Here is a 19,539-nt window from a genome sequence, read left to right as displayed (position 1 = left end):
TCTTGGTCTGGTGGGGCGCGGCTGCCGACTTGGCACCCCTGTCCTTGCCCATGACTGCCCTCGGGGCGCGCGCGCCGGTGCCCAGGCGCTGTGTGGCTCGCCGTCCCAATGTCCCAACAGCCAGCCGGTGCGGATTCGAGGGGCAGGAGTGATGCCCTCCCCCCGCTGCGAAGGGCCAAGAGACCACCGGGGGTGCCGCAGCCCCGTGTAAAGGCGATCCAGCGTGGTCTAGTCCCACCGTTGTCTCAAGCACAGGGCCCGTATCCAATCAAGCCCCCACAGCGGGCTCCCGGGCACACTCCGGCGGCGCTCCCCGCCACGAGTGTCAACCGAGGAAATAGGGGCCCTCTCTGCCCCGCAGAGGCCGACTCCCACAGGCGGCGACGGGGGAGGGGAGCGCACAGACCCTCGTGTGGCGATGGGCCCCCGCCGCCAACCGCCCGTGCCAGTACCTGTTGTGGGCCCTCCACAAGGTCGCCGCCCGGGCGCTGTCTGTGCCAGTTCTCAGCCGCCACGAGGAAGGAATCCAGGCCCGGCCCCACGGGGCCGCTCACGCAGGTGCGCGCCTCTCTCCTCTGACCGGCAGTGTCTCGGGGTCCCCGCAGGTCTCAGGCGTCCCGTGGGCACAGCATGCACCCCTCCAAACCGGGATCAGGATTCGGCAGCTCCGGGCAGGACCGGGACCCTCTTCCGCGGGTCCCGCACTGTAGGACCGGCCGCCGCCAGCCACACGGCCCGTGCCTCCCTTGGGCGCCGCGGCCTCGCGTAGCCCCCAGCGCCGGCCTCAGACCCAGCCAGCCGCGTCCCCTGCGGCCGCTAAGCGACAGTCGGCAGAACTCGGGCCAGGGAGCAGGTAAACGGCCAAGAGTGTCACCGATTGTAGTGCCCCGGTCCCGCAGCAGATAGGGACCTCCGGGGCGCTGCTAGGTCATCGGAACACGGATAAAGTCCGGATGCGAGTCCGGATGCGAGGGGTCGAGCATCGGGAGCCTCACATCAGTGCGGCCATCTTGCAGTGCGCCACCTCCTACCCTTCTATAGTGTTGCTTGCCCCCCTCCCTCCCTCTATATTGTTGCTTCCTCCCTCCTGCCCCCTCGGACTCTTTGTTTCTTGCTCCTCTTGCTGTCTGTTTCGTGTTGCCCCTCCACCTTCCTGTTGTAACTAAAAAAAGTGTTATGATGTGTTGTAGTGTCAGTGCATGTTCTCCCAAAAGTGATCTAGTAAGAGCAGGTGGTATATCTCCACCATTGCATATTTTATTGAATCAAATACTATTTGAGTACCCTGCACATCAAGCTGAGAATTGCGAAGTAAATAAAAGGGAACATGTTATGTCTTTAAACAAAAATGCCCTATAAGGCTCTGTACGACACTTAGTTGAGCTGTTGCCCACCACGACCCTTCTGTCCTGGGGTGATCCCTCCTGCTTCCCTTATTCAGTTTCTGGGCATGTTTTATATAAACATGCAACACCAAGAACAAGATCATTTGAGCCGACTAGAGAGCTAGATTGGCTGGGATGCAATTGAATTTATAAAAATCTATAGCAGCAAATGCAGAATGCTGAGGAATCACCTTTACAGGTGAGTAACCTGTTCTTCTCCAGCACTTTTATAGATTTACATGATATTTGAATGGAAAACGAAGTAGTCAAACCTCAAACACAAGTGAGGAGTTGCAGTTTAGAATAGGAGCATCATCTTAAATAGGTACTTCAGCACCACTTGTCACATAAAGCATTAACCCTCGCAGCTGCGTCCAAGCTGTAGTACTTTCAGGAAGTCTGTTATGAAGAGGTCCACACGTAGTGTATTAGCTGTGAATACTACTTTAACAGTCTTCCGTCTTGTTGACTGGGCAGTCTTTCACTCAGGAAATTGTCTATTAGTCGTTTAGTAGACAAAACCGATGGAGACTCCAAGCGATCTTGATATGGTGGCCTTGGCTGCCTCCTGGTCCTGCTGCCCCTGCATAAAGGCCACCGTATGAAGGCCTCAAAAAGTTTAGTTGCAGATTTAGTATCGTGGGTTAGTGGGTCTATTTGCTGAGTGCCTCTTTCACACCCAGCAAATGTAGTTATTTCACACAGATATTGGCGACATAAAGAGCACCAACAAGGAAACCATCTGATTGAGATGAAACTCAGACTCATCCTTTGAAAGGCTATTATCCCCAGTGAGAAACTTGAGATTGTTGGCTTGAAAAACCTCCTCCTTAGCAACAGTTGTTTAACCATTGGAAGCATCCACAGCAGACCTTTTAAAAAGTCAAGTATTGCAGGTTAAACAATCAAGGTACGTTCATGAGACCTCTTCAGTAGCGCGAGAGAAGTGTTGCAAATACATTGTTATGGATGCATGTTGCAGTACAGACTTTTTCAAGTTCATCAGTAATGGGAACAGTGTATGTATTTAGCACAGCCCTGGAGTGACCTGCACCTTCCTGTAGGCACATATTATACCCAACACTGATTTAAAAACAAAAACAAAAAAAAAACAGCTGAACAGAGTAAACTCAGAAGCGCCTCTGGAAGCAGATATGTATAAAATACTTGGTAAAGCCTGCGTTTATCTTACCTTTTAATCATCCACACACACACACTTTTTTCCCCATCCCAGCTTTACTGAAGATCAGAGTGCAAGATGGGGATAGTTATTCCGACTTGCTATGCCCACATTCAGTAATAATTTGCAGTAGAGTATTATTAGCCTCCCAAAGCTCAGAAAATTGTTTGAAGGTTTTTTTTTAAATTAAAGTGTGCTTCCACAATATTACCTTGTATTATTTATTACCTGCATACTAGAGTGATAGACTGACGGCATCCTACAGATACATTTCTTAAAAGAAATGTTGGCATGCCTGCAAATGGAATCTCTAGACGTCCCTTTGGTAATGCCTACCTGTTTCTTCCTTTCTAAATGTAATTGAAGAGCATGCATATCCCCATTTTTTCCATGCTATTTAAATATAAAGGACAAGAACAGGAATTCTCTGGTTTCAAACCCTTATTTGAAAAGTTTAAATGCTGATTTCAAACATAGTTTCTTAACTCTGCTGGGAATTCTAGCTCCAGTCTGTTATATTTGGGGCTCTGAAAGACCTGTAGAAGGGAAGATTCCTTGAATGACATTAGAACAGAGAGGAGTCCTGAGTGCTTTTAGCTCTCCGAATGTATTGACAGTGTAAAGTATGGTATCTCAGTCTGACGAGGGAAGGGGTGCTCATGTGTCATTACAAGCATCCCATTGTTAAATCTGCCACCTCATCCTACAGGTAAAGAGTGCATCATGTATGGCTGCAGTCATGTGCAAAGATGGTTTTGATCAGATTCATGTAATAACTGAATTTCACCCAATGTATGCTTTCATTCAGGGCATGGTTATCGCGGAGACCAAAAGACAAATGCATGAAACACTAGAAATGAAAGAAGAAGAAGTTAATCAGCTCCGTGTTCGACTCAAGCAATTGACCACACAGTGTGATGAGCTCCGTGAGCAAAAAGAAAAGTCTGAAAAGGCGGGTAAGAGTCATGTTACATGTCTGATATTGTGCTAAAGGCAGTGTATAAGTGTTAACTGTCAATTTGTGCTGCTGTTTCTATTCATTTACAAAAGAGCACAAATATATACAGTGGAGTAATATCAAACTAATAAATGTTGTCCCCTTAACACACCAGATACTAGGCTTGTTGTTCCTTCTTGTGCACACATTTTATACAAAAAAGACTTGACTATAACTGGCACAGTATCATAAAGTAATTTGGTGGTGCCCTCCTACAAACTTCTGAGACGAACAGCTACGGATTTATGTAAAGTCTCCACATATTGAAGACTGGACGCAGAAGATAATCCGCTAAGTTTATTTAATGGAGGAGTTGGACAAAGAAGCTACATCTCCAAGCCTGGGCCAACCATCCTCTGCTGGAATCTGGATCACGAATGCAGTGTTCCAGACTCCAACAAGAACGACAGAAATCCACACATCCCCCTTCGTTAACAATGATTTACAACGGTATTAATAAGAAATTCAACAAGAACAAAAGCAACAATATTCATCAATAAAAGTACAAACATTTGCTGGGACAAAATGCAACTAAACATTTACAGACCCATGTGGTAATCATTGCACCATGCCGGTCTCTGTCTCACGACGTTGTGTCTATGCACATTTCTTGCTTGATGCTGTGGCACCCTCCGCCAATTCCTTTTGTCACGCTCAGACTTGGAATCAGGGTTGACATTGTCTGTCCATAACCACCGAGGTACTTTCACAACCTTGGACAAACTCCAGACATTACCATCAGTTAGCTCCACCACCTGTTTGCCGACTCCGACCGCTTTCATGGGAGCCGAAAACGTAGACTCGCCAGACTTCACCAATCTCCCTTTCCTCACACGCACCCAATCATTGACTTTCAAAGGAGACAATGAAGGCTTAGGCTCACTCTGATAATCATCAGCGTTGCTTTTGTCTTCCTCTCTACACACTAAATCTCTCATCCATCTCTGACTCAGATTACACACACTCTTCCTACCCCTCATTTGTTCAAAAGGAGACAAATCACCATTACTCATGGGAGTGTTTCTGTAACTCCAAAGTAACTCCTCAATGTCTTGATGACAATTCTTCCCATTACTAATTGCCAGCTGTAAACCATCTTTTAACACTCAAATACACCTTTCCACAATACCATTGCTGTGGGGGTAATAGACAGAAGAGAGCTTATGTGCAATACCATGACACTCGAGGAATTCCTTCATTTCAACGGATATCAACTGCACACCATTGTCAGTAAGCAATAATTCAGGAAAACCTTCCCGTTCAAAAACCTCATTTAAAAAATAAATAACAACCCTCAAAGTGATTTGAGAAACCAGCTTAACATCAGGCCACTGGGATAACTGGTGAACAAGGACAATGGCATACAAAGGATTGTGACCAAAACACATAGGACCAGATCTATCGAGAGACACGCACTCCCAGACACAAGATGGCCTTGAAACAGGAAGACATTCATACGTGACAGTTTTTTGTGATATGTCACTGACACAACATCTGACCCTGCGCTCGATGCACCTTTCCATAGCAGGCTAGCAGAATCAACTCCTGATTCTCCTCTTCATACTGGTCATGCCAGGGTAACCTTCATGAGCCATGTCCAAAACAATTTGCATACAATCATCAGGCACCACAAGTTGCTGACCCCTCATTAAAATATCATCCTGAAAAGACAATTCCTGAGCCACTTGAAAGATAGGACGAAGATTTTGTGGGACGTCCGCTTTCCTGGGCCATGAATATTTGACAAAATTCGCAACCTCTTTGAGGCTCACATCCTTATCACACGCTAACCTCCATTGATCTTCCTTGATGCAACTCTTGGATACTTCACAGATAGAATCTACATCATCCTCAACAACATTATCATCTTTCACAGGTAACCTTGATAAACAGTCAGCGAGAATGTTCTTTACACCAGGAATATATTCAACATTGAAGTGAAAATCTTGTAACTTGTATTGCCATCTGGCAATCCTGGGAGTTGTCTTACCACAACCTTTTGTTGTAAATAAATCTACAAGAGAGTGCCGTAAACATATTTCCGAAAATACTCAATGGCCCACCAACATGCAAGGGTTCCTTTTTCCAAGGTGGAATATTTGTACTCAGCAGCTCTTAACGGCCTGGATGCAAAAGCAATTGTGACCAAGTGTCCCTTCTGGTTTTGCATCAGGACGGCACCAATGCCTACGTTGCTGCAGTCGGAAACAATAACTGAATAACAAGCAGTGTCAAAAGTGGCCAATGCTGGGGCAGATGATACACATTTCATTAAATGTTTGAACTCACTGGCACAATTGTCATCCCATAAAAACGATTGTTTTTTAACATCAAATTTCTCATATGAACTGTTTTGTCGGAAAATACAGGGATAAATTTAGCGTAGTAGTTCCCTAGACCTAGAAAAGATCTAAGTTGGTCTTTGTTTTGAGGCTCAAGAGCCTCCTCAATGGCTTTGATCAAATTATGTTTTGGAGAAATACCATTTTTGCTAATGGAATGACCTAAATAATCCACTGAACATACACCAAATTTGCATTTTTATTTCGTTACGGTCAAACCATTATCCAGAAGAATACACAGAACCTTGTGTAAAATTTCAGTATGCTCTTGAGGATTGGATCCAAAGACCAGGATATCATCCTGAAAGTACAACACATTCTTTACATCTTTAAATAATTTGTGTGTAAACCTTTGAAAGACAGAAGATGCAGAAATATAACCAAATGGCATCCTTTTGTACCTGAAAGCACCTTCAGAAGTATTGAAAGAGGTATATTGTTTGCTTTCATGATGTAAGGCAATTTGATGTTAGGCATTTGACAGATCTAAAGTCGAAAATACCGAAGCCCCTTTAAGTTTGGCAGTATCTCCCCAATATTAGGCAGAGGCGACAACCATTCGGAGGATTCAATTTCCTCGATAACATCAAGCTGACACTGTCTCTCTAACTCTGTTTTTTACAGCATCCCTAAGGAATAAAGGAACGTTTCTGACTTTATGTACCCTGGGTATGGCATTATTTTTTTAGAATAATCTTGTGGACAAAACTTTTAAGCAAACCCAAATGAGGAGAAAACACACTGGGAAACATCTTCCACCACTCAGTTGCTGGATCATTATCCACATGAAGAATAAGATCTGAGTAACCTAGCACTTGATCAAGATGGTTGGGATCAAGAGTGATCATCAGATCCCTTTGCTGAGGCCAAGCTAAAAGACCGGAACCATCTTTGGCAACAATCACTTTTGATGGGCTTCCTCCCATATCCCACAAGTTTGATATCAGGAGGAGATAAGTGTACATCTGGAAACTCTTTTAACCACTCATCGGCAATAAGAGTATGCCTGGCACCAGCATCTGCCATAACTCTAACTTCTTTATCACCAATTAAGATTGTGCAAAAAGGGGCAGCCTTCCCGTTTCCATTGATCTCACAAACAGTTAAAAGAAATTCTTCCTCGTCAAGGTCGCAATTAACCTCCTTAATTTGATCTGTGTTTTGGTTTCTTGTATCTATACTTTTGCTCCTAAACCTGTTTTTGTTCTTACACATCCTAGCATAATGTCCATTTGCTTTACAATATCTAAACACTTGAACAATAGCAGGCCACTTTTTTATAATTGGCCAGATGACCCGGAATGCCACACTTGAAACATATATATTCTTTTCTTCCTGATTAGGATTATAAGTAGGTACCTTACTCTTAAATTTGCTATTAATAGTTTCATCAGGGTTAGTCTTTTTAATGAAATGAACGTCAGCAGCATTCTTCTCTCACAATTCTTTCATGCCTAATTTCATGTCCTCAAAACGATGAGCAATATCAATGGCTTTGTTAAGAGTCAAATCCTCAGTGGATAATACTTTCTCTTTTAACTTGACATCAGCCACCTTATGCACCGTTTGATCATGAAATGGGGAATAACTATATTTGGCAGCCAGGATTTCTCGTTGACAAAGACATCAATAGATTAATTTACCAGTTGACCTCTGCTTAGGAATTTGTGACGTGCAACCACTTGATTAACTTTTTTTTACACATAGTTTGTCAAGTTGTTTGATAGCATTTTCAAATACCTCAGTGTCATCCTCATCACCTGAAAGATTGGTAGAAACTGAGGGTAAATGATTTAAGAGAGGTCTGCCTTCAGCACCTAAGAAATGCTTTAAGATAGCCAATTTCCGCGTGTCCGTGTAATCATCGCCACCAATAGCTTTGATGCAAGCCTCTAAGCATTCCTTCCATTGTTTCCATTCTAAAACAGGTTCTTCTGGAATAGCTAAAAATGGCGGTGGAGCACCTTTACCCTCCATATTAAAACTTGGAAAGAAAGGTTAAAGAGAAATACCTTACTGAAACCTCAATTTCAGCAATGCATTTATAATGGTATATACTCAAGAGAAATAAAACACAAGTAGAATTTGGTGAGTTGATCACTGATGTAAAGGTGTCATCAAGACATTAAAGTATTTGGCTGTAATAAAAAAAAGTGCAAATCACTGATGTAAGGCTTTTGAATAATTGGCTCGCACTGAATAAAGTGTGCGAATCACTGAAATGAATTCTCCAAATTTTATTGATCGCACTGAATAAAGTGTGAAAATCACTGAAATGAATTTTACAAATGTTACTGATGGTGTGTGGATCACCGAAGAAAGGATGACCGTAATGATAATTATAAACGCAACGTATGAACAGCTGATCAGTAGCAAGGAACCGCAGAGACCATGCGCACTTGCACGATTGGCTCACTAGTACAGGAAAACTTGAGTGCTCTAGCTTTGTTGAGCTATATGCATGTAAACAAGCTGCAGCTTTCATGTGAACACACAAACGACAAACGCTTGATAGCAGAGGCAGCGTTCTAGCCCTTGTTGACACATACGCGCATGGGCAGGACACACATTAGCGTGGGGAGAGCTGCTGAGATTCCTTAGTCAGAGCTGAAGTTCTTTAATTGTAGACAAGCGCATGCGCAAAACAGTCAACAATGAGGGCGTTCCAGAGGGTAATGCGTGCAGTAGCAGCGCGTTCAGACTCCGTGCGTGAGGACAGCACAAACTGCAAAACAAATTGCTTAAAGTCTCAACACAACCTTTCTGAAGAACGAAGTTTTCACGATGGTTATCACAGTTTCACGTGGAATACTCCGAACAGGCTCCAGTGACACACCGCAGGCCCTGAAATCAGCAGACACTTGATCTGCACACAGCAGGGCTCCAGGCTTGGCGGTTGTTTCTCCGATCGTCGCCAATGTAAAGTCTCCACGTATTGAAGACCGGATGCAGAAGATAATTCCGGTAAGTTTATTTAACGGAGGAGTTGGGCAAAGAAGCTACATCTCCATGCCTGGGCCAACCGTCCTCTGCTGGAATCTGGACCACGCATGCCATGTTCCAGATTCCAACAAGAACGACAGAACACCACAATTTACTTAGGCGTTCTGCTTAGCAGATAGACTAAACATTAATTCCGGTGGAGTTCTCCTTAGGATCTACAGGTCTCTGTATTATGAATACAGCTGATAATGTAATTGTTATGTGTCTGCTTGCTTTATTTTAATTGTTTAAGGTTACCACATTCGAGTTTGCCTGTGCATCAACGTTGGTACCTAGAACATCTCAAATCTTAACCATTTAACTATATCGACGGTCCTTCAACAACCTGCTGCTTACTGTTTATGCTCGAATTGGCATTTTAAAACTGTACACAGGCTGCAATGACAGACCTGAGACATATTTTAAAGTGCTACATAAGTGGGTGAACAAAGCAAAACCAAAGGGGATGATGGACGGATTGTTGAACATTGATAGCACTCACCCCCAGTCAACTGATCTGGGTTTAATCCATCATCATTCTTTAGCTCCCTTTGCCATCCCAGTTCAGACATGGCCATATGCAAGTCAGTCTGACCCTGTGCCTCATGGGAACAGTCCAGCCCGAACTGCCAAGCCATGTCTTCCCTGGACCGGAAACAAGCATACTGGGACCGGTTTCTGGCTAATCAGCCAGGCTAGCTTGAATCCAGTGGCAAAGTGAGAAAGGGACCCACGTCTGGGCATACCCTGCCAACTTAGGGCGAACAAAGCAAAACCAAAGGGGATGATGGACGGAGTGTTGAACATTGCGATCACTCACCCCCCAGTCAACTGATCTGGGTTTAACCCATCTTCATTCTTTAGCTCACTCTGCCACCCCAGTTCAGACATGGCCATATGCAAATCAGGCTGACTCTGTGCCTCATGGGAACAGTCCAGCCTGAACTGCCAAGCCATGTCTTCCCTGGAGACATAAGTGGGTGGCACAATAAATGTTGCAAGCCCACTAGTAGCATGTAAGTTACAGGCCTGGAGTACATGTAGAACAACTTTATTAGGCAATTAAATGTAAATTTCATGTGCCAATTGGGTGTAAGCCAATTTCAATATGTGAGCAGAAGCACTTTAGCACTTACACCCAATTGGCAAATGTAATTTAGTTGTAAGTGCCTAGCACCGGTTAGCTGTGGTAAAGAGTCTTAAAGCCAACACAAACGAATTTCAGCAAACAGGAGGGAAGAAGGCAGCATATCTGGGAGACTGTCACACCAAAGGCTGTCAGGTCTAATAAAAAGTCAATTCTATTGATGGATGAGTGCTTCCGAGTCACTGTGTATCATACATGCAAGAGCATGTAGTTACAAATTCATACTTTTAGATCCCAGATGGCAACATTGACCCAAGAAGTACATCAGATTTATGTTGGGCGCAAAACAGTGTTTGCCCTTCTCAGAAGAGATGAAGTGTGTTTGCTCCTATCTTGACGAATGGTTGGGCAAGGAGGCTTCTCATCCAAAATTCTACAGCTAATGCCACCAAAAATACATATTTCGTGCACTATTGAAGCTTCACAGCACATTTAACAGAATAATACTGTGTCAACTAAGAACCTTTCTCTGCACTGCAATGGATATACAAAAGGCAATTGCCATAGCCTGCCAGAAGACTTTTTAAAATATTACTGCCTCTTACAATGAGGAAAAGGATGAAGAAGTTGGTAGTGTAAGTATACTGCAATGTTTTGAAAGCTAAGTCAATTTTGCATATAAAAATGGTGCAGCAGATGAACACATGCAAAATCTGTGGGCAACCGTAGCAATCTCTTGTTAACAACTAAGGTAGTGAAGTTCTTGCATTGGGGAGATTTTTAGTTTATCAGAGGGGAGGATATTCACAGACCTAGTAGGAATGCAGGAGATTTTCAGAACCTGGTACCACATGGCAAAATTCCCCAAAATGTAGTTAGGCATTAGGCGTAGGACCATGTCGAGAAGTATCACCGAAACGGCCGAGCATGTAACAGGAGTAGAATATGAGATCGCAGACAGTTTTTGATTGTCTCATTTGAGAATCATATGTATAGGGATATGGTTAAATCACAGTACAGTAAATATTTCTACGCTGTACACCACATATTGATCAGTTAACCAAAAATGCGAACAAAATAATGCCAAGGCTTTACATTTAGCTACCTCAACAGGGGAATATACTTTTTATACAATTGGTGCAGTTCATTGGTGTATGCAATTCCAGTGATAGGCAGAGTGGTTACACTATGAACAAGATATGCACAGTGACACTTTGGTAGCCCTCACTAGTTCACTGTGACAAATATGGCATTTTAAACTGATAGACCTGTGTTGTGTACTCTGAAGTTGAACACAACACACACAGGATGTTATGTGAAGCTTATTTAAATAGGATTCTTTTATTAAGGTAAATAATGCATTTGTTAGTTTCTGTGTGTGTTTGATTTGAAGCAAGGGGTTGCAGGTGTTCTTCTGATGCTGTGACTTTACCTATCATCTTAGTCAAAGATGTGCAAAACAGCCATCTATGCATTGATCTCCTCTTGGTAATTCTGCTACTTATTCTGCTTATTCGACATTCCAAACTCCCTCTTGGAAAATAGTAACACAGCTAGTGCAGCAAGGATTATAGACCTTTCCGTAAACCATGTTATAAAATTCTCAAACCTTTTTTAAATTTACTTTGAAAGCGAAGGCATGTCAGTGTTTTAAACCATTCTTCATTATACTCTACAGAATGGACTTAGTTTGTAACGCATTGACTTTATACAGCAGTCTAGCTAGCTATAAAGCTGCTTGGAAGCAATCAGGTACACATTATTTAAAACTTTGTACGTTTACTCAGGTTACAAAAGCACCATCCCTGCAGAGAAAGTGATTATTAAGGCTTTCCTCCTTGAAGAAGATTGACATTCTGGGTAGAATCCTACAATGGGGTACCTTTCCTTCATTAGTGATAGGGTTTTTTTTTTTTTACTTTTCTTCCAGGTCTGAAGATAAGGGCCCTGATGTACTTTGGATTTGAGTATTGGAAAATTTGCATAAATAGCACTCCTTAGCAAGTGAATATGGAATCAATACATTTTGACTGGGAATCCTGTTTACTAAATTAGAATTCTAAAATTGTGAATTGGTAAATAAATATATGAAAAATTACTACTAGTGAATCATAGCAAGTATGTCAAACTGCATAGAACCATCAAATGGAAGCAGGGCATAACCTAATGCAAATTGTAAAGGAAGACACAAAATGCAACATCAAGTTTCACAATTCCGAAACTTTGTCATGGTGAGATGCATGTATATCTTTGCTGTCAACAAGTGAAGGCAAAACATGTTACATTTTGGTCGAACAGAGGAGGACGTTTATGACAGGCTAATAATTGTATGCCTCGTACAAGAGCTACAGCTTGTGCTAGGCACGGACACATATACACAACCTAGCCAGGCAATCCTTACATATCTACTTGTGTTCACTACAACACCTAGCATTAGGCAGTTTCTAGAGCACAATAACTGTCCAGGTTCATCTCTCTGATTGTCCTGTCCAGGGTATTTAGATTTTTTTTGATTTTATGTTGTCAAGAATATATATATATATATATCTATATCTCTCTATATCTCTCTCTATATATATATATCGTTCTGGAGCTACGTGGATCACCTGTGCCTTGGTGTTCATTTGAAACGCGTCGCCCCCCCAGGCGTTGAAGGCCCATGAGGAATACATCGCCAATATGGGGAGAGAGGAGGCAAACTATTGCCTGATAAGGGGGACTCAGGACAGCTTTACCATCTGCAAGGTTGCGACGGTGGGGGGACCCGGCCCGACACTGTCTGGAGCATCACTTGATCTCTTAAGAGGCACCATCATTGAATGGACCCTTATGAAGGACTCAACTTACCAGAATACAGCAGTGCAAATGAGGAGCGCCGAGTGCCTTGCATCTGTGAGGCAAGGGTGGGGCCTGTTCACGTGACTCGAAGTAGTCACGATGGGAACAACTACAAGTAAGGAACCCCCGGAAGAGCAACTAATAACCTGGATGGGCACTGATGAAGCCATTAAGGCGGAAACGCGTCTGCCCTGCGTTTCCAGAAACTCTTTAATGCAAGCGCTGTTTTTTAAAATAAAGCCGTTGCTGATTTACCCCCGGAGCAGTGTCACATTTCCTTTGTAAAAGAGGAGGGAGTATGGTGGACATATGCGGCCAGCTGCAGGTGCTGGCGGAGTGGCACGCCCTCTCGTTCAGGAGCTACGTGGATTACCTGTGCCTTGGTGTTCATTTGAAACGCGTCGCCCCCCCCAGGCGTTGAAAGCCCATGTGGAATACATCACCAATATGGGGAGAGAGGAGGCAAACTATTGCCTGATAAGGGGGACTCAGGACAGCTTTACCATCTGCAAGGCTGCGACGGTGGGGGGACTTGGCTCGACACTGTCTGGAGCATCACTTGATGCCTTAAGAGGCACCATCATTGAATGGACCCTTACGAAGGACTCAACTTACCAGAATGCAGCAGTGCACATGAGGAGCGCCGAGTGCCTTGCATCTGTGAGGCAAGGGTGAGGCCTGTTCACATGACTCGAAGTAGTCACGATGGGAACAATTACAAGTACGGAACCCCCGGAAGAGCAACTAATAACCTGGATGGGCACTGATTAAGCCATTAAGGCGGAAACGCGTTTGCCCTCCGTTTCCAGAGACTCTTTGATGCAAGCGCTGTTTTTTAAAATAAAGCCGTTGCTGATTTATATATATATTATCTACTGGCGGTCGCCAGTAGATAGTTATAGTTAGGACCGTGTTTCCATAGGAAATCTGAAAATTCTATTTTGAATAACTTTGGCGCCGGTTGACGAATCCTCGTGAATTTTTCAAAATAGTTGGGGCGCTCCGCTCCTACCCTGAAAGTCTCGGGGTGATTAGTCAAGCGGGGGCCGAGAAAAAAGGGGGGTCCCAAAACGCGTTTTCCCCAATGCATTTTTCCATTGGGACCTTTAGTCCAAGGTACAGCCCGAACGGCTGAACAGAAATACTTGAAATTTGGCAGAGAGGTAGTCAATATGCAATACAACCTGCCTCGTTACTGACCCTTTCGTATATTATCCATGTAGCACACACACCAGCTACATGTTTGCCACTGTGCCATATATGACCGGTTTGCAAAAGGAGAGTGTAGGGGGGGGGTTTAAGTAATTCACTTCCACTGTACTCCAAAAATGTCCGCTAGTGCATTCTGAGCACCTTTGTAAACCCTTTTATCTATGTTGTAGGCAGCAGTGCATATGACCGTGTATCATAACACATCACCTGACTTCACTGACACAGTTGGAGTCAGTACTTCGCAGCATAAAGATGGTCCTTGCTCTCCCCCCCCCCCCCACTGACAAACCAGCCCTAATCGCTGCATTTGATGTCTGAGCTCTACAGATGTAACCTGCATAAGGCCCCTTGACACACTACCACTATTGGGTATTAGCTCCACCTGTAAAGTGACAGAACTTCTGCACATTTTTGAAGTTGGACGAACAACTACATCCATTGATTGACTTATGATTTGTAAGCGGGTCTCTATATGGTGTTGCCTATGTGCCACACAAACGGTCTGTAAAACTGCACACAGTGTGATAACTGCCTCGGACATCTCAGTCACTCAAAGTGTGAGTGTTGCTCACAGTGAGCATAAAAGCTGATTTGCCCTGGCTATTTGAGGAGTTGGTTGTAATGGAAGAGGCATGAATGTTGCCACCCACTGCACCCTCCCACTTCTGCTTGTCTCTTCTCATCATTGCCCTCCTTGTCTACATGAATTTCCTCAATGTCATCAGGGGGATTGTATGGTTGCTGGGTCTATAAGGCGATGGAGCACGAAGCATGTCAGAGAAAGTTTAAACTGGGCGTGACACAGTGCTGTCTTTGGTGACTGAATTTGTTGTTACTGATATCAAACTACTTCCTGGGGCTTCTCTGGCACAGTTAGTTCAGTGTCAGTGTTGCTTAAATAGCTTTGGTTGTAAGGTACGGGCTATCATTTACTCCATGAAGGTGGGTAATGGTGTGTGTTTGGTTGCTCTCATCTGTTGCTGCATCCTTTGGTACTACAGTGGCCAGCTTATTTTTGTTTGTGACTGTAGGTTGCACTTCTTATTTCATCCATTGTATAGTTGATCATGCCAACTGCAATAATCCTGTGCTGGATGTGTGTCATATCTTTCTTTTGTTGGTGGCTTCAAGGTCAGTAAGGCAAGATTTCCCTAGCAGTTTTCCAGGATACATTTCTAAACAAGAATCTCCTGTTAAGTGCAACCTCTTGTGGCTTTTGGTTCGCTATGTGCTTCAGGGGTATTTGCTAGTACTATCTTGCCCCCCTGCACTGCAGAATCCTACAACTAATGCACTCCCTGGCTTTGTGATGTCATCAGGGACTGCTGATGTGATGGTTGCACTTCATAACTTTTCTGCGTTTCAAAGCATAATTCCTTATTTAGCAATTGTGAATATTACAAAATCGCTGTTTTATAACCCCATGTGTATGCACATACAGTGTAGCAAATTCTGATTTGCAAGCCAGTAGTTTACTCAAATACTGAATAACAAATTGGTGCTTTTTTGTACATCGTGTTATGATCAAAAGCATTGCACACTGTAGGCCTTAAATTGGTTGGATAAATCTTTATTATTTTCTTTTTCTTTTTATAAATTTTTTTGGGGGGGAGACCCTACTTTATCTCAATTTTTCATTTTGCATAGTTAGTATTGACGCACTCTTATATTTTTTAAATAGCGTAATTTGCAGGCAATTTCCTAATCATTTGGTTATGGTTTAGCCTTCGCTGTGCATCTTTTTTGTTGCTGTTAGGTGGCAAGTTGAGCTTTATACCAACATTTCCTGAGATTACCAGAAATTCACTTTTGCCGTACAGTATCTTGTTCTATAAGATACTGAACTTACTTGCGCATTTTAGGGGACATCAAATTCAGTGGTTATTGACTTCAGCAGTCCTAAATTTGGATATGGGAACATCATAGTTTAGGTTTGTATAGAAATATGTATTTAGCCATGCTACTTCAATAAACATAATACTATGGAACGTATCATGTAGAGTGGCATTCACATGGTTGTTTGGTACATCTTGTTTTCTCTCGAAGGAGTTCCACTTTAGGTTTACGTTAGAATATTTTACAGCTTTTTGATGTCTGGTTTTCCTTTCGCATAGATTACTAGCAACTGTGTTGGGCCTGTTGTAGTGCATTGACAGGTTGTAAGTTTTCTTTACTGTTGTCTTCTATACTTTGCATGGCTTAGGTTCGGTGATTAGCCATTCTTTTGCTTTTTAGCCTGATTGTGAGCATGCTGTGGTTTTACCTAGTTCATGGTTGGTACATTTGTATTGCTGAGTTCATTCGACACTTACTATTCTGTGTGTGTTTTAAGATGGGCATTATGTATTAAACATTCCACATAATGTACTATGTGTGAGTCATGGCAGTCATTTTACCTTTTAGGGACTGATGAAATGGTCTGATGTTCAGATTTAATATGTACTTGATACCAGTCTTGTGATTGTAACAGATGTTTTCTATGTATCATGTGAAGTTCTGTACATATCACACACATTATTTTATTGTAGTAGAATAAGTAATCATTTTAGTGATATCTGTTTATATGACATCTTCGATTTGTTTTAAACCATATGTTGTTTCTTAAGAAATCTCACAAAATCGCATCTCGTTTTTGTACATTAACACATGCCTTGCCTATAAGTGACTCAAGGTGCCTTTTATAAGCCTTATTTGAACAGGATTGGGGTAAGAGTTTTTTTCTTATCTTGTTTCACATATCTTGCACTTGGGGCAAACTCCTCAAAGTAAGTTATATGTATCTCAGGCAAACTATTAATTTGATAGCACACCGTTGATCGAACATTTTTTCTAGAAATGCACTGATCTTTTTAATTGAATATTCTTTTTGCAAATTGGATGCATTATGCTTTCTTTCTATATGCTGTAACCGGATCTTTTGTCCCTACATCCAAAAGTTTTATTGAGCAGGCCAAGAGCACATAACTATCTAGTGTTGGCAGGCAGTGCCATACATTATTCATTGTAGGCATTTTTTTCCATTTTCCTTTTGCAATATTTCGCAAGAGTTAGTCTTGTTTGGTTTTAAGCTTTAAGAACTGGAACTGTTTGGGACAAGAATAGGCACTCGGCTGGAGAAAGCAGGTGATTACTTCAGTCTTGGATATGATTTTACAGCAGAGAGTGGGAGACAAGAAGGTGCCCTGGATGGTTTGTGAACTCAAAAGGTTCATAGCGCACAATTGTAATTGCAGTTAAAATTAGGGTTGTGGTGAACAAAGAATATTTACAAAATAAAGGTCAGAAATGTTTTCCCACTGATCACTCAAATAGTCTTCCATAGGTAATAAACAATCATTTTATGAAATAAATGTTGCTACAACAACGCGTTAATGATAAGCTAGTCTATTAATGCACTTTAATCGATTGATGCAGCCAAAAGTCCAGCTCAGGCCTCCAGATTTCGGTTTATTCTCTGATCCAATTTTGTAAATCCGGAGTTTAAATTCTGTGAAAATGAGATAAGTCATAGCATCTGCTTGTAGTAGCCTTGGGGGGAGTGGGGGGGGGGGTGGGAGGGGGTAAAGAAATGCTGAAACCACTTGAATGAATGTCACTTTAATGACAGGAGGGTTCAGACCAAGTTGGAGCTTGTAATAGTGTAGAGCAGTGGCTCCTAACCTTTTGACTTCTGTGGACCCCTACTTATTCATCACTGGAACCCAAGTACCCCCCTACTGCATCATTATTGGAATCTGAGGACCCCCACAGAGTCATTTCTGGAAACCCAGGACTCCCCCCTCTAAGCATCTTCGATAATTGGAACCGTGAAACAATACACAGAGGCCACTCATTATCCATACTGTATTCTGTATGATTGCTACCATGAATGAATCATGAGGATACTAACTTAATTTTTAGCATTCAATTTCAAAGTCCTTCACATTTGCAGAATGAAATTTGGAATTGTACATTTTGCTACTTTATTTATATACCACTTATCAATCTGTTCATATTATTTAATTTTCTAAGCAGCCTCGGACCACCTGAGTAGGCTTTGTGGGCCCCCAGCGATATCCAAACCGCAGGTTAAGAACCTGTGACCAGCGCACGCCATGCGTCACTTCCTGTTTTGAATGTGGCGCCTGGTTGCAATACAGATTGATTCCTGTTTATTAATGTCCATCCACTGCTCGTGCTGTCATCAAAATCCTTTTTCTTTTCCTCCTTTGTTTCTCCTTCATGTTTTGCTTCGGCATTGTTTTATTTTCTTCACGATCAGTATACGCTTTGCTAATGAATTTTTTTTTTCTGCTGTATGTCATTTGTCTCGTTTCGGCATTTTTGTTTTTTTCCTGTGTACTATTTTTTTCCGATCGGCATGTTTATTTGTTTTGCCATTGTTTTATTTTGTTTACAATCTGCATGTGCTGTACTTACAGCTAATTATTTTTTCTGCATCAGGTTTATTTTTGTTTTTGTCTCGGCATTCAGAATTTGTTATTTTTTGTTTTGTTTAAATCGGCATGTATCTTCATTTTACTTTTCTTTCCGATCTGCATGTTTTATAAATGTTGCTGTGCCCCTATTGCTTTCTCTAGGTTACGGGATTAGTCATGTGCTGAACAAAGGAATCGCCTCAGCTGTTCAGGCTCAACCTGTAAACCTGCAACCAAACAGACTTCTTGCGTGCCTAGTGTCATTATGTGCAAACTTCTTTTCTCATGTGTTTCACAAACAGAGACAAAGTGCTATCTTATAAACGTGCACACATTTTCCCCCCAAAGGCTTTCTTAAATGTTCATGTTTTGATAACGAAGAAAGCAAACAAAAGGAGATGATGGACAGAGCGCTGAAACTTTTCAGACACTCATCCCCAAGCACCGATCTAGGTTGAATCCATCATCATTCTTTAGCTCACTCCGCCACCTCAGTTCAGACCCAGCTATGTGCAAATCAGTTTTGACCCTGTCCCTAATGGAAACAGTCCAGCCCGAACTGCTAAGCCAGGTCTTCACTGAACCGGAAACAAGCATCCTGGGACCGGTTTCTGGGTAACACCCTTCATCAGCTAGGCTAGCTTGAATCCAGTGGCAAAGTGAGCAAGGGACCCACGTCTGGCATTCCCTGCCAACTTAGGGCGAACAAAGCAAACACAAGGCACAGGGTCAAGACTGATTTGCATATAGCTGTGTGCATATCAGCGCTCCGTCCATCATCTCCCTGTGTTTGCTTTGTTCGCCCTAAGTTGGCAGGGTTTGCCCAGATATGGGCCCCTTGCTCACTTAGCCACTGGACTCAAGCTAGCCTGGCTGATGAGGGCTGTTAGCCCGAAACCGGACCCAGGATGCTTGTTTCCGGTCCAGGGAAGACATGGCTTGGCAGTTCTGGCTGGACTGTTCCCATGAGGCACAGGGTCAAGACTGATTTGCATTTAGCTGTGTCTGAACTGGGGTGGTGAAGTGAGCTAAAGAACGATGATGGATTCAACCCAGATCTCTGACTGGGGGTGAGTTTCTGAAAACTTTCAGTGCGCT

General features: G+C 42.8%; 1 protein-coding gene across 4 annotated transcripts in view; it reads left to right on the top strand.

The window, feature by feature from the left end:
- Window positions 1-19,539, top strand: part of GOLGA4 (golgin A4) — an 840,043-nt gene that overhangs the window by 444,861 nt on the left and 375,643 nt on the right. For all 4 annotated transcript variants that reach the window (XM_085607536.1, XM_085607535.1, XM_085607534.1 and 1 more), the window contains one exon: window positions 3,374-3,521. In XM_085607536.1, the coding sequence (XP_085463662.1) occupies window positions 3,374-3,521 (148 nt within the window). The remainder of the gene's footprint in view (window positions 1-3,373; window positions 3,522-19,539) is intronic.

The sequence above is a fragment of the Triturus cristatus genome, chromosome 5_2 (genome assembly GCF_964204655.1).
Source record: "Triturus cristatus chromosome 5_2, aTriCri1.1, whole genome shotgun sequence".
NCBI lineage: Eukaryota > Metazoa > Chordata > Amphibia > Caudata > Salamandridae > Triturus > Triturus cristatus.
The sequence above is the reverse complement of the archived record's forward strand: the minus strand, read 5'-3'. Positions and strand labels throughout refer to the sequence as shown.